Source organism: Habropoda laboriosa, unplaced genomic scaffold (assembly GCF_001263275.1).
Source record: "Habropoda laboriosa isolate 0110345459 unplaced genomic scaffold, ASM126327v1 scaffold101, whole genome shotgun sequence".
Taxonomy (NCBI): domain Eukaryota; kingdom Metazoa; phylum Arthropoda; class Insecta; order Hymenoptera; family Apidae; genus Habropoda; species Habropoda laboriosa.
Genome location: NW_017100207.1, coordinates 845,316 through 869,294, shown reverse-complemented (window position 1 = coordinate 869,294; position 23,979 = coordinate 845,316). Strand labels below are relative to the sequence as shown.

The following is a 23,979-nucleotide window of genomic DNA, read 5'->3' as shown; positions in this document are numbered from 1 at the left end:
TACATTTTTCTTAATTTCGAGGACAATGTAACTGAAGCATTGCAATTTCAATATTGTTTGATAAAACAACTGCTTTCACACGGAAAGGAGAACTTAATCTGGAGGTAGCTTACTGAAAGATACAGGCAATTTTCCAGCAATCCGTAGAAAATTCTCAATTCCTCTATTTATCCAAGGACTTGGAAGAAATTCCTCGAATCACCTTCCGAAATGATCCACTTTTCCCCAAGAATCGATCGGTATAATTGGAAACTTTCGCCAGTGGAACGTATGCAAATTATCGAAATGCCGTCACGGTGGTGTATTTAAAAAGCGTTCATTCTATTTATTACAACCGTGCAGCACACGCCTGACGACGCGTGTAATTTCGCGTGTGTACGCACACGCACGCAGAAGAAGGGAGAAAGAGAGAAACAGGTGGTGGAGAAGGAAGAAGACGGAAAGTGAGTAAGCGCGGAGGATGAAAAGAGACGAGGTTAGCAAGAGAGAGAAGGAACGTTGGCGTATTGATCAGAGAGAAGCGACGGTTATGCCGCGCCCTACCACCACCACACACTACACCACCTCCGGAGTTTCCACCACCATACAGACTATAGACCGTAGAATCCACCGATTGCCATCGACGAGAACTTTTCAAACAGCGGCACAACTTCTAATTCGTTGTTAACACCTCCTCTGTCCAGAAGGATAATCGAGAATGACACACACATCGTGGGCAGACGGCGGTGATAAAAATCAATCCAGGACGATTTTATGGCCTCTGTTGTGGAAAGGGGATGAAAATCTGACCGCGAATCGTTGGCATGAATGAACCCCACCGTGGATCAATATTCTTCGATCTTGCACGCTTCGATTTGGCCCAATTTTCCTTTTTTTTTCACCGAGATTTTCGGGTGGAGAGGACGTAGACGAAGATACGCGATCTCGCATTGCTATTTTTAGGTTTCTTCTGTCGTTGCATGGGATATTGATTTTTTTTTGTTAAACTTGGGGAAAGTTGAGCTGATAAAAATGGTAATGGGTCGTGGAGTGAAAACAAATTCTGACCGAGAGAAAGAGCGAGGGGGGAAATAATAAATGAATAATTGTGATTTCGTTTGAGCCCCTCCCCCTCGAAAGGGGTCGAGCACGAGGAGAAATAAAAAATTGCTGACTCGTTACGGGGAGAGAATAGAGGTGGTGGGTTGTTTAATGCCAAGTGCACTCCGGTCTGAGAGACGCCCTAGACTCTTTTTCTTTTAAGACAATACACGCCGCTGTTGCATGTAGAACTGTTGCTTTGTCCTCGACGTGTACCAGAGATCGCCAGGGAAACAACGCGAATTTTCAACTATGGATTTTACGTAGGCCAGGTAACGACAGGTGTGTGAACTTAACGAGGACTGTGAAATTTCAAGTTGTGTAGAATATATTAAGGTTAAACGAGAGCCACCGCCCACTAGTATCACCAGTTGCTATCTCTGACGGTTTTTAGATAACTCATTGACAGGAAATTGTCGCGATATGAAATTCCGTGCCACGTGATTAGAGTTGACATCGTTACACGAGCTGAACCTAACAAATCTTTCGTTCCTTTCACGTACATAATTCTTCTCGGGCAATTGTAAGTCATTTTTCGTGATAATTCCTTTATTTATCAGTCGTATTATTATATCTGCAATAAATTATAGCATTAGGTTATGCTGTAAGAAATCCGCTTTTCTGGAGAACCAGTAAACTCTGCTTCTTATCTTTCAGCACGAACTTACACAATGATCTAATACAATAATTACACTACAGCACTGCATACCAGCAGTATCTGCACTCGAAAGGACAAGAACGAAGTGATCGGTGAAAATTTGATCGACCACGTTTATGCCAAATTTTTATTTAATACTTCCATCTTTAAAATTGGCTCCATTTTCCTGATATACAGGTGTACCAAAAATCGTGGCACACTCTGTACACGCTTAATCCAACATACAACATAAAATATCACATGGAACATAATCTTCGTCTCAAGATTACTCTTACAAGATAAAAGAAATATGAATTGAACTTACTCGAATGGCATTCCTCAGCGCTTCCGACTCCTGACGAAGGGTTTCGAGTTCGCTCATGATGCCTGTCTAGTGATCCTCTAAGCGTGAGTACCCGCGAAGGGCGGAGAAAAGGGTTGTCTCTCTCTCGGAGGAGGAGGAGGTGATACACCTCCAACGAAGCCTAGAAATCTGGTTGTTTTATCGAGGAACGAGGTTACTCCTATCTCAGTTTCCTTCTCCAATGAAGGTAATCTGGGGCCCGGTGTCACGCCGACGACGTTTCTTCTGGCGGCCAATGGATATTCTCAAGCTGACCACCGCCAGGAACAGGAAGGGTAGAAAGAATAACTAGCTCAAGACAATCTAATCTCCTCCTCGAGCCAACCTCGTAAGCAACAGCCTCTCCCCTCAGCCCTTCTCTCTGATCTGTTGCTGTTGTCGCGGCTTCCGTTTCCGCCGCTACCACCGGAACCAGAGCCAGACCACCGCTGACTCTCCCGCCCCACGCGCCAGCTTCGACACCTTCTAGCGAGACCGTTGCCACCCCTGAAACAACAATTACACAAATTTCCATATTAACGCTCCGGATCTCACATTTTTTCTTTCCATATTAACGCTCCGGGTCTCAGATTTTTTCTTTCCAAATTAACACGGTAAACTAAGACGGTCCACGTGATTTACTTCGATTCGCGTATACTCGCGTGTGTAACCACTAGCAGAAACAGAAGCAGGACACATTCGTGTCACGGACAGCGTGTTTCTTCGTTTGTGCATTAATGGAGCGTCGTTAATCTTCCATTGTCGAGTGACAAAGCGCAGCACCGTTCTCAATAGGTTGTACCATCGATGATCAACTCTTATTTTTCCAACGCCTCTGTTTTAACCGAGGGAAAAAAGCTTGAAACTCGGTGTACGCAACAACGTACACGCCGTTTCAGCCTAGCTATTTTTAACTAACGAATCACACGGATTACCAGCAAGCTTTCAAACCGGAATACCGTCCGGCGAACCTTTTAGAAAGTCCTGCAAAAAGGACGAGGAGAGACGTCGAAACGTATCCTCTCCGAAATATTCGATAGTTTCATTAACAGCGGAATTCGGTGGCAACGAGTGTCCTTCACCTCCAAAAGGTCTCGCAACCCGGAGAATCCGAGGGTTGTCGATCCAACGCAAGGTGTTCTCATTTTCCGGAACCAAGGCGACTCCGTAGCGCATGTGCAATCGCTTCAAACCAACTACTACAACGTCAACTACCTCTCAAAAAGAAAAAACGAAAACCTCCTCGAACAGAAAAACCTACAACACTCCACGTTAATGAAAATTCCGTCACAGATCAATCCTCTGGCTACCCAAGAAAAATTCTTCAATCGCAACCGAGAACATCGAGCAATTTGCAGGAAGAAATGGTGACAAGATCTATCTCACTTACCCGCTCCGTCCGCGTTCCACTGCTGTCAGAGCGTCATGAATCTCGAGCAAACATAACCTCTCCGCGTGCAGGATTCGCGCAGAGGGCAAAGAGTAGCCTCTCTGAACTCGTGTTCTACCGCCAGATTGCGCCTTAGATGAAACGCCAGCAACTGTCCAACAGCGAAGCGTGTCACACCACGTATGTCGGAAAACGTAACGGGGATAGATAGATAGATAGAGAGAGAGAGAGATAGAGGAAAAGAAGAGGAAAGGTTAGGCTTTTCCTAGGAGGAAGAGGCAGCAGGCAGCACTCGCGTGCACACGTACCGGTGAAATGCGCTCATTGGTGCGAGCTCTCTTTTCATGCCTGGTTCACAGAACCGTGGAAACGACGAATCGATGAACACAGTCGTGGCTTGCCCCTCTCTCTCTCTCTCTCTCTCTCCCCTTCGAGCTTTCACCCTCTCCTTTTCCCTTCCGTTTCTCTGTCGCACTATTGGCTGCTACAGTACTCCTTCCTTGTCCGACCAATCGACGTACGGTAGAAGAACAGGTGTATCTCGCGCGTGTGTGCTTTTTCGAAGGGAATGAATTATTAGGGGGGATTTTTTTCGAGAGGGACGAAGAGAATTGTGGGTGATGTGGAGGATAGTTGGAGATGGTTTGGAACCACACCCAGGGAGGACGTGGTTTCGAGAGAAGACCGCCTGGGCGGATGAAACGAGAAGAGAGAAGGGATAAGCGACGCTGGCGCCGCGGCGCCCGCGTACCGGCTGACTACCGGCGTCGACGCGACGCCATTGCCGGCTGTGTGACAGGTTGTCGTTGGCGGTAGCATGTTCTGACATTGTGCTGGGTAGTTTCTTTTGCGAGATGCTTGAATTGGCTGGCAGTTACTCTATGGAAGCTTTTTCAGGGGAAGGATTCGGAGCAGATTTCATCGCGATACAGCAATGTCGATAGAAAGTCTCGAAGAAGTAGACTTCGTAAGGGATGGACAAAGTCATTTTTTCGAGAGAATGTAATTAACTTTGTTTTCTAAGAAATTTTGGGGCTACTTTAACACGTTCCGTGCCGCACCGATTTTCGGTGACTTTCCGTTCACGCCGCGTGGGTCCTATGCGTCCCACATTGTCCAGACTAACAGTTTTGCTTTTCGCCCTATGTGTCTTCCAATACTTATAAGATTGCAAAAATCATTGTTATCGAGAAAAAGGTAACGTTTAAGACATGCTATAGAGCAAAGGAAAAATTTTTGTTTCAACAAATTATGGCCGAAATATCAGATGGCCTAAACGGAAAGACCAGAGTGGGGCGTATGCGACCCACGCGGCACGGAACGTGTTAAACAATGTACACTGTCGACAGAAATTTTTGAATCAGTAGGGAAGTCTTCGGTCGGAGTAACTTTTTCATGGGAATACGAGTAACTCAGTTGTCTAAGAGATTTTGGAGTTACTTTAACCCTTTGCGATCGGTGCCGCCATAGTGGCGGCATTTCAATTTTGTTCTAGAAATCGGTGTCGCCGCTATGGCGGCATGATCTTTGTTTTGTCAAGTATCATACTTTGGAAAATTACAAAAATTAAAACGTTTTACTTTTATACACTATAACTAGTATGTATTAAACAAAATGTATCAGTTTCAAAATATTCTGTTTTTCAATATCCTTATATATATAATAAATCAACTATGCAAAAATAACTTTAAAAATCTAAATTTGCTCCGACTAGCTGATAGTCCCAACCAGAGAAATGTGCCGATCGCAAAGGGTTAATCATGATACACCGTAGATAGAAAGTCTCGAAGAAGTAGACTTCTTAAGGGATGGTCGAAGACATTTCTTCGAGAGAATGTAATTAACTTTGTTTGCTAAGAAATTTTGGGGCTACTTCAAACAAGGTACACTATCGAAGAAAAAGTTTTGTAGAATTCTTAAGGGATGGCCAAAGTGATTCTTTCGCGGGGGGGACCGTTTGAAACAATATACACCATCGATCGAACGAATTTTCTATCGTTCTACTTGGATAGTTGTGACTTGAAAGCAGTCCACTACTCAGATATTAATTGGATAACAAGCGAAAGGAAAATTGGGAGTCTGAGGCACCGTTGAATTTTCCACCAAACAAGTTAATTTCGGAACGGAACCTTCTGAAGGGTAAATAAAAATTAGATAGGAGGCAATTTGAAGCGTTATCTAGAATCCAGAGTATCGCGCAGCACGCCAAGTGCTAGAAAATTCCATTAATCTTCAAGAGGCTGATATACACGTCCACCACGTCGTGCAAACGAAACCAGTACACATCCATCCTCTTACAAATTCGCAACTACGACACATCCACGTCCTAACAATCTAAGAATGCCTAATTAATAGCCCATTAACCCCGTAACAGTTCACTGCATCTCGGGGACGTTCCTCATTGGCACATGCCTACCATCCTTCGAGAAATACCACGAGAACGCTGTGACCCATAAGTCCAGCGATGTTTCAAACTTGTCTTCAGAATTTCTTTCAGAAAATATCAAAATTTAGGCAACTCAGGCAAGATCATATTATGGGACTGTGGAGTGGCAAACTCGGAGACAGGGGGCTAAAGATGGCACAGAAACGTTCGACCCAAATATTCCACTAATCTCTCTTTTATCAAGCGAGATTTCCCTTCGTATTTCGCTGTCTATGTCATACCGAAGGCATTCGAGGATGGAGGGGAATCTGTCTGACAGAAAGACTCTTCTATCATCGGGATCCCTAGGCCTTCCTCCACGCGTTCCCGGATGCGCGAATGGGAGCAACAGTTGAACCACGCGGGTCAACGTCCAATGCGATCTCTCTCTCTCTCTCTCTCTCTTTCTCTGTGTGTGTGCTCTCCCCCATCTGCTTCGAGCCGGCTGTATGCAACCGCGAGGCTGCCAAGTATATACCTCACACCAAGTGTGCACTTCGTCCAAGTCCCTGGCATGGCCCAACGGTCTCTAGAACGGCGTTCAAGAATGGGAGAAGCCGCGAAAGGTCTAGCCGAACGCGCGTCGACGGTTGTCGTTTGGACGCCTGTTGGAGTTGCACCTGCCGACACAGACCGTTCCGAACCGTCCACTGTAACCGCCTCTGTTTCCAGGAGGAAGTCGGACGGTTACCTGTCCAACGAAAGCTATTAGGTCGTCCCGAATGCGGAATATGTTTTAACCAAGACCCGAGGAAATTCTACGGTGCCGGTATAATGGAACGTATTAAGAAGATATCGAGTTTCTGCCGAAAGCGAAAAATATCGAAAATCCAAGGAAAAAATTCTATGGGATGTCCCAATAGATACTACAGTTTTCCTTCGTTCCCTTGGAAAGTATGGATTTCCTTGGAGGACTGTTAAAGGGTTAAGTTCGTCGAGTGAAGAATGAGAAGGCTAAGTTAATTATTCAACTTTGCAAAAGAGCACGATTACTATTATCGAGGCTTTCAGGTATAAACTGTATCCTTATGAAAAAAGTATCCCTATATTACTCTCCTTAAGAGTAGGAACACTCTCTCCATAGAGCCACTTGAAACACCTGAATAATAATAATCGCTAATGTCTCGATTTTTGATACTCCAGCCCCTAACCCTGTATCCAGAGGCGAGAGAGGATAAAATTGGAAGAGTGTCGATGCTCCTTATTCCGACAGAAAAGTGTGCTCAATTATACAGAGACCTAAATTGACTTCTCTGGAACTCTCTGTTACATAATGGAGAGAGACAGCGAATAGTCACGCGTGAAAAGCGACGAAACACAGAGGCTAACGATATTAATTACCAACTATTCTTAGGTAAAGAGGGTTCGTTACCGTGGGACCAGCCGCGTCTATGGTACGATATTGTGGTATTACAGCTGATGACTGTAATTCACATCAGCACGACCTACTTCTCGATCCACCTAGAATCAACGAGGGATCAGCAGCTAGCGAAGTTAATAAACTTCTCATTATCAATTCGAAACGACGCGATAAAAAAGAGAGAGAAAAGAAAGACACACACAAATCTTCCATCGCAAGATTCGAGACTTTATCAAACTTTCGGAAGTCTCTCTCTGGGGACAGTAGGTGCATAAAGAACGTGTCCCGCTTAAAATAAGCCGTGACGCAAGCCGATCGATCTATCAATCAATCCGCGAGCCACAACGTAAAGAGAAACACTTGTTCGTTTTGCCTTTTGCCTTTAAAAACACCGAACAGCCATACCACTGACACCACGTTTTCATCCTATAGTACCAGCACTCCGGCTGCACTTAATGCACTCTACGTTTCCAAGTTCAGCCAACGACCATCCGACCATTATACCAGGCTATTACCATTGATTACCGTTGCTCGAAAAACAGAGGCACGTTCGAGTGTTACGAATTAAGAGGAATTTCGCTACACTTAAGCTTGTAAATCGTTCGCTTAGTACCACGTACGGTGAATTTCGTGCAAATCTGCAGGATATCACAGAGAGACTGGTTGGCGAGGATAGAACGAGTGTAAAGAGTAGATTGACTTTAATAAAAGAAATCACCCTTGAGAGCAGGGGTCGTGGGTCTCTAGAAGAAGGGATACCAGGTGGAGGGGCTCGATCGATGCTCTCTCTTAAGGAAAACCTGGTCTCGAGTGTGCATACACCGTTGAACAAAAGTTTCGAATCACTTGTTTAGCGGTATTACTATTGAATTCCTTTTTACCTGCTATCGGTTTCGCTATATTTTGTGTCGAGTCGATTGGAAGATGTTTCACTTCTGTAGAACGAGTGATACGTTATCATAGGTGGGTTTCAATTGACCGTGTAGATAAGTGACCGGGAAAGTTTGCAACTTTTGATCGACAATGTAGGAATGATCGAATTTATCGAAATTTAGTTCAAAGAAATCCCGTAATCCCAAGTTGCAATATTCCTAAAATGAATGATTCTATTTTTCCAAAGCGTTTGGGTTGACTTTCTCAGGAAAATTCGAAAAGTTGCGCGAAAAAGCGCGGTGGCTCGAAACTTTCGGATCACAGTGTGCGAAAGATGGAATTTATCAAAATTCCATTCAAAGAAATTCCGAAATCCCAAAAATGAATAATTCTGTTTTTCCAAAGGGTTCAACCTCACTTTCCCCGAAAAATTCGAAAAGCTGCCGAAAAAAGCGCGGCGATCCGGAACTTTTGGATCACAGTGTACGAAAGATGGAATTTATCAAAATTTAATACAAAGAAATTTCATAATCCCAAATTACAATCTCCCAAAAATCAATAATTCTACTTTTCCAAAGCGTTCAACCTCACTTTCCCCGAAAAATTCCAAAAACTACAGAAAAAAAAGCACGGTGATGCGAAACTTTCGATCCAATTTATCAAAATTTAATTCACAAAAATTCCGTAATCGCACACGTTATCCCGAAAGAATTCTACGTTACCAAAGCGCGTGGCCCCACTTTCCCCGAAAAATTCGAAAAGCTGCCGAAAAAAGCGCGGCGATCCGGAACTTTTGGATCACAGTGTACGAAAGATGGAATTTATCAAAATTTAATACAAAGAAATTTCATAATCCCAAATTACAATATCCCAAAAATGAATAATTCTGTTTTTCCAAAGCGTTCAACCTCACTTTCCCCGAAAAATTCGAAAAGCTGCCAAAAAAAGCGCGGCGATCCGGAACTTTTGGATCACAGTGTACGAAAGATGGAATTTATCAAAATTTAATACAAAGAAATTCCATAATCCCAAATTACAATCTCCCAAAAATCAATAATTCTACTTTTCCAAAGCGTTCAACCTCACTTTCCCCGAAAAATTCCAAAAACTACAGAAAAAAAAGCACGGTGATGCGAAACTTTCGATCCAATTTATCAAAATTTAATTCACAAAAATTCCGTAATCGCACACGTTATCCCGAAAGAATTCTACGTTACCAAAGCGCGTGGCCCCACTTTCCCCGAAAAATTCGAAAAGCTGCCGAAAAAAAAGCGCGGCGATCCGAAACTTTTGGTGGGCAGTGTACAGAGAGATCGAGTCGACCGAGATCCCTGGGGCTGGAACACGACCGCGGGGCAACGAGCCACCTAAAATTCGTACATTTCCCGTGGCTTCTATAGAGAGGGGCTATACATTAGCGGAGGTGGGTACAGGGCTGACGAAACGGGGCGAAGCAGGACGGTAGATACGTTGCGGAGAGGCTACGGCAGGTGAGTGACGTCAGAAGGCGTATCGTGACGTCAGAAAGTAACCTGAATATGCGACTGCCGGTGTGTCAGGATTTATCGTTCTGCGATCACCGGCTTTCTATCTCGTAATCCAACCAATTTCTCCACTCGATTAACTTTACAACGTAACTGAATCTTTCCTACCTACGTTATTCACAGAATTTTCCTAATTAGAAATTTCACAAATGAAAATATGCTAAAGTAACGAATCCTACTTTTAAACTACTACGGTAAATTCACGTAAAGATGAACGTTTGTTGTTTACCTATCTCCAGAGAGAATCTAACGTTACTCTCTCTCTCCGTTTTGCATATTTCAACATGTTATAATTACACGAGTATCCGCAGTCCGCTGATAAAAGGTAAATAGGCAACTCGAACGACGGTTCAGGTTAACGACGCTTAAAAACGGCAGGGAAAATCGTCGTTTCCTGGTGCTTTTATACCAGGGGGAGAAAAAGGAAGAAAAAAAAACTTGAAATTGTAGCGTTGCATACATACGTGTATTACGAGGATGTAAGTACGAGTGTTAAGAAATTAAGCCGCAAATAGATCGTTTCGCTATTTTTACGGATCACAGTGACGTCAGAGGAGGAAGGGAGCACAGAGCGGGCATTCGAATGTTTGGATTATCCAAGCATCCAGAAGGCTCGTGGACCGGGTCAAAGGAAATTGGACTGTTGTAAAGACGGATACGTTTGCTTGCCCACCATGAATCTGGTTACTATCACGCCACTCAATCAAACCCTTTCGTTAATCGAAGAATCAGAAATCCCTCACTACTTCTCCTTCCCTCTGTCCCTTATTTCCCGATCGAAGCTACGGTCAAATGGCAAAACTTGATACTTCGGCTTCTCCTAATTTCACGGTACAGCAATTTCGAAGTGTATTCCAACTCTTTTATTAATACATAGTTGTCAATTCAAATTACGTGTCTCAATTTTGAACGAAAATTCTCCTAATTTTACAGTGCAGTAGTTAGGATATTTTTAAAAATGCAATCTTTTTGGTAACACTAACGTTGCCGGTTACTTTTCCAAAAGGAATACAGCTGATTGCCAATTCAACCCTTTGCACTCGTAAATCATTTTGAGAAAGATTGCAAATTGCAAACTAACGTAGAAATGAACTAAACTATTTTATTTCAATTTATGGAGGCTCACAAATGGTTTCCCTTCTCAATCGCCACTCGATTACAAAGAACTAACATAGAAGGCAGCACAGAAAATAGCCTTCAAATAATAAAAAAAAAAAAAAATGACACGTCAAATTTTAAATATTAACGACAATTACCTCATATTATTCACACATCTAAATCTCGAAAGAAAATCGGACACATGAAATCCTACCATCTTAGCAAAGAAACATAATCACCTTAAGATCCGAGAAACTTGTCGGGAAGAAAAGTTGCCGATAAAAATTCAAACAGCAGAAGTTCAGCCCCGGCCGGTCTCTCCACTTGAGCCTTTAAAATCAACAACCCTTTTCTCTGCTCGTTTTCTATCCGTCTGTATAGAAGGGACGACTGACTCGAGGCGGACGAGAGGGAACGTTATAACAGGACGTGACCCCAGAGACAGAAGGGGGAAAGAAAGGGGGTCCCAGGGTGGGCAGGAAGGAAGGGAGACAGGGGTTTTCGCCAGTGGTGTATACGTCATTGGCATTACTTTCGCATTGACTAAGTACTCGGCGACCTACTAACCGTCCAACGAAACGTGATCGTCATTAGAGATCGTCGAAAAAAAAAAAAAAAAAGGAAGAGAGACACATCCAGTGTTTACAACATGTGTCCTCTTATCTACGTGAGGATTTCGGATGACACGCGCGCGAGCGCGCATATAAGATACGGCATTGTTTTCACGCGGCGAAATTTACAGACTGTTTGTCGAACGTTATCGCGATCGGAATATCACCGAGCAATTTAGCATATTTCATGAAAATCAATTATTTTTTGTCACTGTACCAAGAGAATTGTGAATTGAAAAAACTATCGTGTTCTCCTTTTACATAAAAATTGAGTTTATAATTTATAATAAGAAATGAATATTTCGGAATATCACCGGGCAATTTAGCATATTCCACGAAAAATCAATTTTTTTTTTTCACAGTAAGAGAATTGTGAATTTAAAAAATTACTGTGTTCCCCTTTGCAAAATTACAAAATAACGGTACAGTTAACCTTTTACGGACGGAGGACTATATGCCAAGTACTAATTATTTGTGCAACACACAATTAAGTCACTACTTCAGTTCTTTTTTCAAACTAAATTATATCAAAATTTTATTTTCGTCAAATATACGTACGTACACGAGTCCATAATCACTCGAATTATTTTTATTAAAATGACGAGTTTATTGGGTGCGCTCGTAGTTTTGTGAACGCATATACGAGTCTATCTATCGTCCTGAAAAGGGTGAAAATGAATAATTCCTCAATAAGTAGTGATTAATGACGAGTTAACTCGTCGTACAACAGCTGAGAGGCGAAACAACGTTCGGAATAAGGAGAATTTAATTCGACCGCGTATCTTGATCGATCGCCAATGTTTACCTATCCCACCGGTGCGATTTCCACTGTTATCTAGCTGGATCTATCTGTCATACACAGAGCCGAACCAAAAATCGATTTCTCTTCGCAATCAAGAGTGCAACATCGATAACGAACGTTATCAGTGTCGCATCTCTCGAGTGGAAGACACGCTGTCAATTGAAGCGAAGACACGCCACTTGTCTCCGAGACTGCAACGACTTTATATTTCGAACCAATTAAAGACGATTAAGACAGCTGGCTGCGGCAATTGGCCGGCCAATCGCGATGCAGACTTCAACTCCTGTATACGTGTACTCTGTGTCTAACGTCTTCCATCTTTCGCTCCTTTTTTCTCTACTTATTTACGCTGACACGTTTAATCTTGGTTTTCGTTGGAAAATTAACCTTTCCCCCCTGCCGCTGCTCTTCCCTTTCGAGGAATTACACGCGAGCAATTTAGACTTTGTTTCGCTCGAATGTTTGAAGACGGTTGCTACGATCGACGATTAAACGGAGAATGTTAATTTAACCGATAAACTGTGCGACGAGAACTTATCTTTTTTCCGAAAGAAATTGCAAATGTTAAGATCGTAGAGAAATTTTATACGTTCGACGAAGAACGTTTCTAATCTGTTAATATTGAGCTTAACGAAACAAAGAATCGTGAGGTATTGTAAAGTCGTTGAACAAATAATTCAAGGTCCGCTTATTACATTTCCTTTATCGTTTCAGTGTTCCTTCACGTGACTCATCGACGATGCAAATAACGTAACCTCTGAAAAGCACGACAAAAAACCATGGCGACGATAACGGAAAATATATCGTACGTTCAAGACGCTTTTAAGATCGATTACCTTGAGAGTGACTCGTAACGTAAATATTGCTTTCACGATTCCTCGAAACGCGACACCCGTCAAGGTTGGGCTTCAGTTCACGCAGTTTCGTTAAATTTTTGTTTATAATAGTTCACTGATAATAATATGTACCGATAACTGTGCATTCGATGAATCGAATAAATATGCGGAGGGTAAAAAATGTATGGATTTACCGAAAAATAAAAGTACGATCGAATGTTGCATTTGTAGGTTAGGTTAGGTTAGAATTCCGTAGGCTGCGTTAATACGAACTGTCTCTGTCACGTGAATCAGCCTCTGTATATAAATGTGAAGAAAAAGTTGTAATATTTAGGTTTACCTTTAATCATTTTTTCGAAGATTTATTAGGCGCTTAGTGTTCAGCCTCGAGTAATAATTAGAAGACGCACTCGATGATGAAAGTGTCATATTTTTGGAGAACACGTGTACCAGTGGTAGAAAACGGCGTCGTGGTATTTTTATCTCGCGGATTCACGTTTTTGCAGAAGAGTAACACAGCGTTTACCCTACACTTTCCTCTCTACGTGTCGAGAAGCACACAAAGCTTGTTTTCGTGCGAATTTCATGGCTGCACATTATGCAACGTTCCCTTTATTGCGTTAGATTATGTCATGAGATAATTTCAATAGGCTTTTGCTCGTAGTGAAACGAGTGTCAACAATGGCGTTTTGCGTCGACAAATTTCGCGCCATCTTACCAATATTTCCTACACTCGACAGAGGCAGCCACATTTTTCTTTTTTCATTCTTGAGGGTTATGTTATCGACAGGTTCCCTATAAGCTAGATATTACAAGAACTTGAAAAAAGAAAAGAAAAAAAAATTCGATATAATATCGTGGAGATAAAATTCGAGTGTAGACGACAACGGGATGGTGTAGTATTCATAATAAATACAAGACGCAGGCGTGCATTAACAGATAATGAAATATATCGACGCTTGTACCGTGCGAATTAATGGTTATTGATCCCCTATGTAAATTTGCGGTAATCTCAGATATCGTTGGCCACGCGAAACTTCTGCCAGTGGTAATTCTGCTCACGTAATCTATAACCATGTCCAGCGAGGAAGCCAACGACTTTCGCTCTTGTGTTCTTTCCTACCGCTGTAGAAATTCTTGAACGAGGAAAGTTCAGGCTTAAACAGGAAGAATCTCATTACCGCGGGAGCCGGCACTGACTCACGTCGAAAAAAAGTCGATAACGCTTGATGGGCGAAATTCTTCACAGCCAGCCGACGGTATTTCCAACAGCAACGAATATTCGTCGAGCAAACACGCGAGAGAAACGCAATCGATGTTAAAATAACCGCGATGACGGAACAGGAAAATTTGACAGCGTAGCCTAGGCGGTCGCCATGTTGGCTGCTTCAACCGAGTCGAAGGGCTAGCCAGTGCCACTGCTTGCACTGTCTTTTATACACCATCCAAACGAATATCTATCAACTATTACGAAGAAATGTATTTTATCGTACCTGGAGCTCCCTAACGGAGCTACGGTCGCCTAAATTTCCGGCTCGATGTATCGGCCTCTCCTATCCACGAACAGCTCCTCGCTCTTACTCTTTCTCTCTCTCTTTCTTACTTTCTCTCTCTCTCTCTCTCTCTTTCTCTCTCTCCCTCCTGCTGCGGCGGGCCTTCCTCCTAGCCTCGACTTCTCACATCGATGACTATGCACTTTTCTTTATCACACCTCTCTGTCTCGAACTACGTCGAGAATCAGAGCGAACGCACTGGTAGACGACGCCTCAACGACCGGGACGAGTCCTGTTCCACCGCGGGATTATCTCGCCGCGACACCACCGCGACCGCCACTTCTTTTAAGGTTAACCGTCACCGCGTGAACTGGAACCGACGAAGAAATACACGTCGTTCACCGCGGTATCTACCAACCAGTCGAACAACACAGCGTTCAGGCGATTGTTTTCATGGATAAAAAACTGGTACGAAGCAAGCGGAGCTGCTGTTGCTGCTGCTGCTGCTGCTTCACGGCTCTGGCGGGCGGCAGGGCGGGGCTCCGTGCTTCGAGTCCCGTAGACCCCGTACTCCCCAACACTCGCCGGTCCGCGGAAATGCACGAACGACTGTGGCGACCCCTTCGTCTCTTTCCGCGAGCCGCCATTTTTGAACGCGAGTCGAGGGAACAGGCACGTTTCGCGCCAATGGTACGAAATTGTGAAAATTTAGTAAAAGTGCGGGAAAAACGCGTTTCTGCTAGTTTCTTCGATCTGAAAAGATAGTGCTAACTTGTTGTGTTGCGATGTGTATATTTTTTCAAGTGGTAATTTGTTTTATACGAAGATATGGACGAAAAACTACACGATGGTGGCGGGAGCTGCCGAATTGCAAAGTGAGTAATGGCGCCATTTGATTTTTTCCTTCTTTTTTCGTCGATTTCAACCTTTCACGTGCATAAATCGTTATATTTTCAAGGTTTAATCGTAAATTATCGATAATTGCATATATATTTCCATGTGTACTGTGTATATATATACTAGAATACGCAGTATGACGTCTTAATGCGTAGTAGGGGGTGTCTCGTTAGCAAACGTACTAACGATTTCGATTTGGCATTATTCCCATGGTGATTAGAACTTCTCGATTTCAATTTAGCCTTTGTTAGAATAGTTAAAGTATCTACGATAGATACAAGACAGCAATGTCGATAAAATAGTGCAGCGACTATATCAACAGTAGCTTTAAGCTCACTCCTCCTCACTTTTTCGTGGTATTGCGTTGCAACGAAAGATGTCGAAATGCTTCAAGTAGTAACAGCACTATCGATAGACGATATCGATATTCCTCGAATTTTTCGAAATGGCGTCAATTGACGGTCAAGTGTGTGTTTAACTGTTAACGTTCGTTGGGATAAACGAGAAGAAATAACAACTAGTTACACGAAATACGTCTACGAAAAGGAAGTGTTTGGTAAAATGGTGTTCACACGACGATTGCTATTTCGAGATTGTACGCGTCGATTCGCACCAGCCGCTAATTATCCCGGCAGTTTGCAAAACTGTGGCGAACGTACAACAGTGGTAAGTGTCCCCTTTGAAGATATCTGATTTACCTCTGCACGAGTTCCTTGTCGAAACGCGATGGCTCGTAACGATTTATAATTAACCTCGAGCTGCGACGGAACTCGCTGATGGTTAAACAGAAAGAGACAATATTACGTGTTGTTATATCGACCGGCGGGAACTCGAATAAAATAAACAATAAAACTGTCTCGACAAACATTTCACAGGCATTAAAATACTCATTTCCACCGTAATTTATTTCACCCCGGTTCTATTACTTATGCAGGAAGGAATTTCTACATTATTCCTCGTGTTCTGTTTTAATAAAAACTTGAAAAATAGGAATCGTAAAGTAGAGGTAAGTAATATTTAAATTACTCCAACCTTTCTGTAATACACAACGATAAAAATTGAACAATCTTTTTCTCTTTCAGATCTTGACAATTTGTTTATTCAACGTTTAAACGACTAGTATGATAAAAAAAAAAAAAACAAGCAGTATTTAATTTTTACAAGACACAAACGAAATTAGTTGGAATTCTCATATTTATCCGGCATTAGAATTTCATTACTCCGGACGGTTCTAACAAGATGCAAATAAACCGTGGCAATAATCAAAGCAAGAATTTCATCGGTCCTGCCCGAGGAACCGACGTTATCCTCTTCTGGCCCTCTGCTCCGTTCGTAGAGTGGCGCGGATTCCAGCGGAAGGAGGACGTACACGCGGCAGAAAGAGACGCAGGACCTTATCAATATTATCACTGGTCTGTGAGGGGGTACGATAGGGCGGCGGTAATCGGGTGGAGAGCGAGTCTGGTGGGGACGAATCGACGACGCAGGCGCCGCGGACGACCCCCCTAACTATCGTCGCCGGCGTCGTCTTCGTCGTCGTCGTCGCCGTCGCCGAGAGAGACGTCGGCCCGTCGTGCCTCCTCGTATTTTCAGTTCCGATCGTACGACGGCGACTAACGAATTACCACGGAATTATTTCTCTTTTTCCCCCCCCGCAGAGGAAGAAGAAGCGAACAGTGTTCGCCTGTGGCTGCGGCGTTTTCCGATTTGGGCACGCGGGTTCGATATGCCTGTACGCCGGTAAACGCACCGTTCTAACGAGCAGAGAGCACGCGGGAAAGCAACAGTGTTTTGGCAGTCAACCCCTCGAGACACGGTGTGCCGGTCGTTCAATGGAGATTCATCTCGATGGAACGCGAAACGTTTAGTTTAGGATAGCTACGCGGAAGGTACAGTGCGACGACGAGCAAGGAAGGAGCTTCGATTTTCGACCTGCGAGGCGTGGTGGCCAGGCGGAGGATGTAGTTGTTGGATAATAGCGCTGGAGGATAAGCGTGACAAGAGGATACGAGGCAGGAGGAAGGAGTAGATTTTTCGGTTTTGTTCTCGTTTAGTGATTTGTTGGAAGAGAAAGCGAGGGAGAGATGAGAGTTGGCTGGTACGAGGAACGTAACGTCGTCACGAGAAAGAGTTGATGAAACGGTGCATTCGGTGGGCAGTGTCAGTGGCCGTCGCCAACAGGTTACGAGAGGAGCCGATGAGTATTTCGAGAAGTATCGGGAGAAGTCGCGAGAGGCACTCTGTGGAGCGGTCCGGCAGTTATTGTTGCGGAGAATGAAGAAGAAGTATAAAAATAACTGTCCCTGAGCTCGAGCTGAAATGCACAACCGCCTGACCCCCGCGAACCAGGACATTCGATTCAGCAGAAGGGGAGTGTGCGTTCCTACGTGGTGTCGCCAGCACCAGTGAACCGGGTGAATCGAACCCGCGCTTCTTGGCATTTCGTGTGTGAACGCGACTACCAATCCACCACGTGCCTTTCTCGTCGTCGTCCTAGAGTATCGACGTTCACCGTTTCTCCCTACCACGTAGCAAATCTCTCCCCGTCCAAACGTTCTTTGTCTCCTCTCGTTTCCTATCCACCCTATTGCCATGGTATCCGTGATCCTTTCGTTCCGAACGATCCTCGTTACCTCCGTGAAACAGGTGGTGTCAGCGTACGTGAGATTCGATCGTTGAGCACGACGAGACACGCACATCACGCCCGGAACAACTCTGCTCACCGAGTGATTCGTCGAAGAATAATACAACATTCGTGGAAATGTCCGCACAATGCGCTTCTCCGAGACGTCCACTGTTCATTCCTCCGGATGTAGAGAAGTTTGACTTCGAGCCGACGAGGTCGAATCTTCTCCGGATAGGAGCGTCCATCGACGACAGGGTACGATATTACGGGCCAGAAACACGAGGACAGCTTGCGGATTTCTTCGAGGACCTAGAAGTTATCCTTTGGCTGTCTCATAGAAGGAATTAAAATAAACGCGAAACGACACACAACCGGAGGAATTGTACAATAGGAAGGAGAGGATATATATCGTAAGAGTGCTGCTTGTGATTCGAGGAAGTTAGGAGGAGAGGGGGAGGGGAGACCTCCTCGTGCACAAACGAAGAAAAAGGGCGATTAACGCGACATTTTCCAGATTCCGGTTGCCCTGTTCTGGAATTCGCGAGAAATACACCGCGCGGCGCGTGGTGTGTCAACTTATAAATAGACGTTTTCTCGCGTGGATTTTCCATGTCGAGCTGGGGACAGACCATCGGAACAGAGAGATATACACGTTCGGACCTCGTGACACTCGGGAGCCGGGACGACACGGGACCGACCTTCTCCGTGTTTTCGGAACAACGACAAGGATGAATCATATGTCACTGGTTTACAGCCTTTAGACGAGTAATTGGGTCCAAGAAAGGAAGTCGAACGACGACATCCAGCCTTCTCTACGGGGGCGAACACACAACTCTACTCTGTCCACGCAGCTGTATATGCGAATTTTGTACAAGAAGAAACAACGATCCTCGTCGCGGGGGAAACGAGTTATTTACGAGAGTGTTTGAGAAGCAAAGGGCACATGTATCAACGTTAAGTGGAACTTTCTCCCGGTGGTCACTTTTCCCTTCTGTTTACCATATCCCACTCGCGCCTTTTGTACAATGCGCAAAGAAGTCTAGAAACCGGAAGAAAAAAAGGAACATCACTTGTCGTCCCGACTATAGCAACGAATCTTCTTCTACTTCTACTTCTTCTTCTTCTTCTTCTTCTTTTCTGTTCTCTTTTCATCCCTCTCTCTTCTCCATCCCCCTTTCTGATTGCTCCACGGCAGGGAGAACACAAAGGGTTTTAACGTAGGAACGAATTGTGACGAACGTCGCCGATATTAGCTGGTGCTTCTTCTTTTGTCCCCGACGATCATTATGCTCAACTCGTGCTGTGCTTTTTTCTACCGTGCTTGTACGCATGCTGCGAGTGTTTTTTCAGTGCTGTAGTCATTCAGTGCTACGTTGATTATCAAACAGGCTTAAACGAGCCACCCCGATCGAACGCCAAACGTCTCGTCGGCCCAGCTACCTGGGAATATTCCTGAGATGCCTGTTAGACGAGGTCACGTGGCGCCCAGGACAACGATCATCGAAACCATCATCAGGAAGTTCGACACCCACGGTGAGTTTTAGCTAGTACTATCGATCGATTTTGCCCAATAGAAAACTTACATAATACGTTGCGCTGTGTGAGTTGAAAAAGAAAGAAAGGGAAAAGAAGAAAAGAAGCAATTATCATTTTTCTATCTACATATCGTTTTTCCAAACGTAGAAAAGAACAATTCGTTCCTTATTATCCCCAATGGAATTGCCTTCTTTCGCCTCGATACGTGTCTATTTAATTAGCGAGAGAATAGCCACGCCACATGCCACTCGCAGCCGACAATGGAAGCATAATTGTACATTATTCGATTATCACGAGCACTAGTAGACAGCTAATTATACGAAATCATAAGTAGACGTCCGGCTATCCGTACACGCGCTTTCAGCCTCGGTTAATTTATCACGTGTCGTTTACACGCTGATTAAGCAGCGATAACGATCGATTGCGTAATGGGAAATTTTAATTAAAATCAGATAAATAAATGAAGTAGCGAATTCGCAAACGGTCCGTACAAGTTTATACCTGTGTATACCTACGCGTTTCCGCCAGTGTCGATCAGGTTAATCACGATTCAAGTTCGAATAATGAACTTAATAAAAATGGTGAAATCGATTCCGCCGGGAGTGGTTTGTGACTTCGGAAAGTGTGCAACCACGACGCTTCTTTCGTAATATCCTCGACCGCCGGCTCGGCCGCGCATAAAGTTTAATGAAAGTTTTCTCAAGAGGCACGACTTCCTTTCGAAGATTAAAATATAGTTAACAGCTCGAGGGTTGTCGTTCCTCTGAATCGAAGTTTTTCAGAAGTGCTCCCACCTGGGTATATGGGACGAGGAGGCCACAGGCATCGAGCCAGAACTCCGTTTTCAATATTATTTAAAACATCTCGAGGGAGGCGAGGCTCTCTGGGTAGGGGTGGAATCGGTTAAATGGTGGAAAGGGGTAGTTCTGTTTCACAATGGGACAATGCATGTCACTGGCAATATCACTCGAGGCATGTTCGAAGTCCTTGCGAGGGAGAACAGTCTTCGAGGTAAACGACAGGGGTTCCAGGCGTGGATTGATCGTGACGAAACGGGAGTCACGGATCTTTCTCGTCTTATCGTAGCTGAGAGAAATTCCTACAAAAAAGAAGATACTTTAGATTTACTCGGGAATTCGTTGGAATTTCCTAGACATTTATGTATTCTGTTTAAACCGAGCATTAAGTTCGACAAGCTGATAAGTACTTGTTCAGATTCTAGGAAGTCTCCAAGGGAGGTCCTCTGCATAATATCTGCGAGTTCCACGTTGAACACTAATCGGCCCTGAGTTGGTCAGTAATTCATCCATTAGGATCACGGTCGAACGGGGCTTCTCGAGGAAAACAGTCCGGTGTTTTCGGCCTTGAGGGCCTTGCCCTATCGGAGCGACCACGATCGTAGTCCTTCGAGGTCATTTTTCTCGCACAGGATGCAGGATATGTGATCTTCGAAGCCTCGTGAATTCTCCTCTCGCAGGTTCTCTGAAGTACAGGATAAATCAGGGAAGGGAAGCTTTGCAAAAGGAATTGGCAAAATTCGTTGAAGATAGGAGAATGTGTTATATTTTCCAAAGGTTGATTTAAGAAAAGCTGTTTTTCTGTGAAAGATTTGCTTTTCGATTGATTAAGTTTCTTAGATCAAAGGGTGAATAAGGAAGCGTGGCTTTGTTGACGATAAGAAAGAATAGATAAAGGGAAAATTAATAACGTGAAAGGTTTCTCTCTGACTTTAATTCATCTTGCTTTTTCGTTTACACTTCCACTTGGAAATATTTGAATTTCACATTTCTACAAAAGAAAACAAACGAACAATCTCTCGTGTTTACAAATGAAAGATTCATTTCGAGAATAAATCGCGTGCTGCCGAATGCCATATTAGCCCGTATCGCGAAGATTCGCGATTTCCCTCGTAATCAGTCAGTGAAACGCGACTAAACGTGCTTTCACCGTCGAGCCAGCTCGGATTAAGCGCTTGAAAGAGTCTGTAATTCTTTGCACAAGGAATCTGCGAAGCTTCTGCCGAAAGACGAGGCTTTCAGCAGAACATTTTCTTCCTGTCAAAAGTAGAGGCTGCAAGATACGCCGTCGTTGTAATTCTTCAAAATTGACAAATATTTCTTTCTCTTAGTACAGATCCCGAAAGTACTATGATCCTATCTAAATACGATTTTCGAACCTCCGTCGGTGTTTCTCTCCCGTCTCGTATTTTGATAAGAAAATCGGGAGTCGATCATGTCGCGCGTTTCATCGCTCGTTAACGAAAGCCGCGGCTGTCGTACAGAAGGGCGCACGGTAATAGGTATTAACGCGATAAATTCTTGGGAAACCTTTGCAACGCCAATTTATATAATAAAAAATATGTATGCCAGCCCCTTCAGGGTGGGCTTTTGTCCCGGTGGCATTGCTGCCCGTCAAGCCTTGGCTTCTAATCTGACGTCCTCTCTATAGCACGTTTCATCCAACCGTGTTTCACCTCATATTTCTTTTTTTCTCTTCCACCTTCTTCCCGCCGAATCGGCCATCTTTCCGATACTCTTCACCTGTCCAATTCTTAACCGTAATCGAACCCGACAGAGAGGAGGGCAATCTATACTCCCCGCGCGTGCAAAACAACTGACGGATCGCAAGTGTCGCGGGCCTTGAAACGGTTAAATAATTCCCAACGGTGTGACCGCGTAATCGAATGGGAAGCATCTACATATTGTAACGTCAGGTTAGGGATTTCCTTTCTGAATAGCAAATGAGCCACGAGGACTTTTTCTTCGTCTTCTTTCTCCCCTCCGTGTCGCGCGTTAAGACGCTTACGACCCTAAAATAGCGACCTTTAGTCGCGAATGCGATTTAGAAAAGCGTCTCCAGGCCTCCGATAGCGGCGCCTTTGTTCGCCAAAAACGACAATCGCCACGCCGTTAAGCTGATTTCCACGCCCCTCCCCTTTTTTCCTTTAGCGAAATATCGCGAGATCTCGAGGAGTACGATAGATTTGACGACACAGCCTGTCTCGAGATTAATTCTCGTATAGTACACTCTATACGATGAAGTTTCGAAAATTGGAGAATTTTAAGACCTTTGAATTTCCGAATAAGAAGAGCAAGGTTTCGACGAAATTTTCTGCGATACGTAGCGTGACATAAAACTTTCTGGTACCACGAAGCACCGTAAAATCCGGGGGGATCGTAAAGTTGTACTAAAAACGGATGTTGCACCGACAAATGACAATGAGCCTAATTCGGAAAAGTTACGATTAAGAATAATCGCGTGGTTAATCACGTTCAGGGGAAGGGCCATTCGTGTCAAGGACAGGTTGGGTTCGTCGAGCACACCCCGTATCGTGTTCACACCTACATTCGAAAATGTGACACCAGGAACCTGGCACGGGCTTTCGTTTTCGTGTATGAAACTATTAAAAGTCGACAATTAAGGCTGGATGGCTGGTTTCAATCGTACTTCACCGCCGGAAATTCGATACCGTGTTGTTGTCGCTTTCATTTTTTTTCTCTGCTTAGAAATCCTACGCTTATCTGGAAATTACTTTATTCCCTGTAGCCTTAATGAACGTTCTAACATGACGAAATAATCCTTAGCGAGAGAGAGAGAGAAAAAAAAAAGGAATAAATTTTCACGTACTTTACGACGATAAACACGTCAAGTTTAACGAGTCCCTCTGAAATTGTTAGATACACGTCAAATACACGTGGCCAGGAAGTGGAATATAAATTCGGGGAATTGTGTCAATGCTGACTCGATTTCGAAGAAGGAAATCAACGTGGTAATATGAGTTCTCGTCGATCTAGGGCTTGGTGAAAGAGGAAAAAGGGAGAACTGTTACGGAACACGATTAAATACTGGAAATTTAGCGAAATTGAACAGTTCGCGAAAGTTTCTACCAGACGTCACTGGCGCCGTAGTAGGAAAAAGTCGACGGCTATCTGTCTGAGCTTTTCTCGAACGGGTCGAAAGGCGTATTAACGCGTTTGCAAACAGAGCACGAGAGAGAGTGTGGAAATTCATAAATTCCAATGGGATCGGTGATTCATCGAACGACGACGTATCAGGGCCGAGACTAGATCGAGACTTCGCAGAGCTAGCTTCTCTGACCCACTTTTCCCGCGACTTCTTCCCGAAAATCATGTAACCGGGGAGTGGGAAAAGCGTCGTTTGCGTCACGTGGCTTTGAACGTCCTCCTTTCGATCGTTATCGTTTTAATAGCTCTCTAAGAGATGGATTTTTTACGACACTTCCGAAGCACGAAAACTCGGACCTTTCGAAAAAGGAGAGGAAAATTGCGACCATTTCTCTCACCGTTCAAGTTTCCCTAAACGAATCTCTCTGCGTCGTTTAATTCGACGCGTTTTGAAGAAATTTCACTTCTCGATAGGAATTACGGCTCGAAGAGTAAACGACAGAACGCCACGTTTCCGTTTTTC

At 44.0% G+C, this 23,979-nt stretch overlaps 2 protein-coding genes across 2 annotated transcripts in view; one reads left to right on the top strand and one right to left on the bottom strand.

Annotated features, from left to right (window-relative positions):
• LOC108570612 (guanine nucleotide-binding protein G(I)/G(S)/G(T) subunit beta-1) overlaps positions 1–15,010 on the bottom strand; it is an 18,022-nt gene extending 3,012 nt beyond the window's left edge. Inside the window, exons 1-2 of the mRNA XM_017932496.1 lie at positions 14,493–15,010; positions 2,043–2,567 (exon numbers count right to left, since the gene is read on the bottom strand). Coding sequence (XP_017787985.1) covers positions 2,043–2,099 — 57 coding nt within the window. The 5' untranslated portion in view covers positions 2,100–2,567; positions 14,493–15,010. The remainder of the gene's footprint in view (positions 1–2,042; positions 2,568–14,492) is intronic.
• A 4,210-nt stretch (positions 15,011–19,220) lies between these two features.
• The window catches only part of LOC108570657 (potassium voltage-gated channel subfamily H member 2), a 115,251-nt gene continuing 110,492 nt past the window's right edge, over positions 19,221–23,979 (top strand). Inside the window, exon 1 of the mRNA XM_017932548.1 lies at positions 19,221–19,548. Within this exon, the coding sequence (XP_017788037.1) occupies positions 19,473–19,548 (76 nt within the window). The 5' untranslated portion in view covers positions 19,221–19,472. The remainder of the gene's footprint in view (positions 19,549–23,979) is intronic.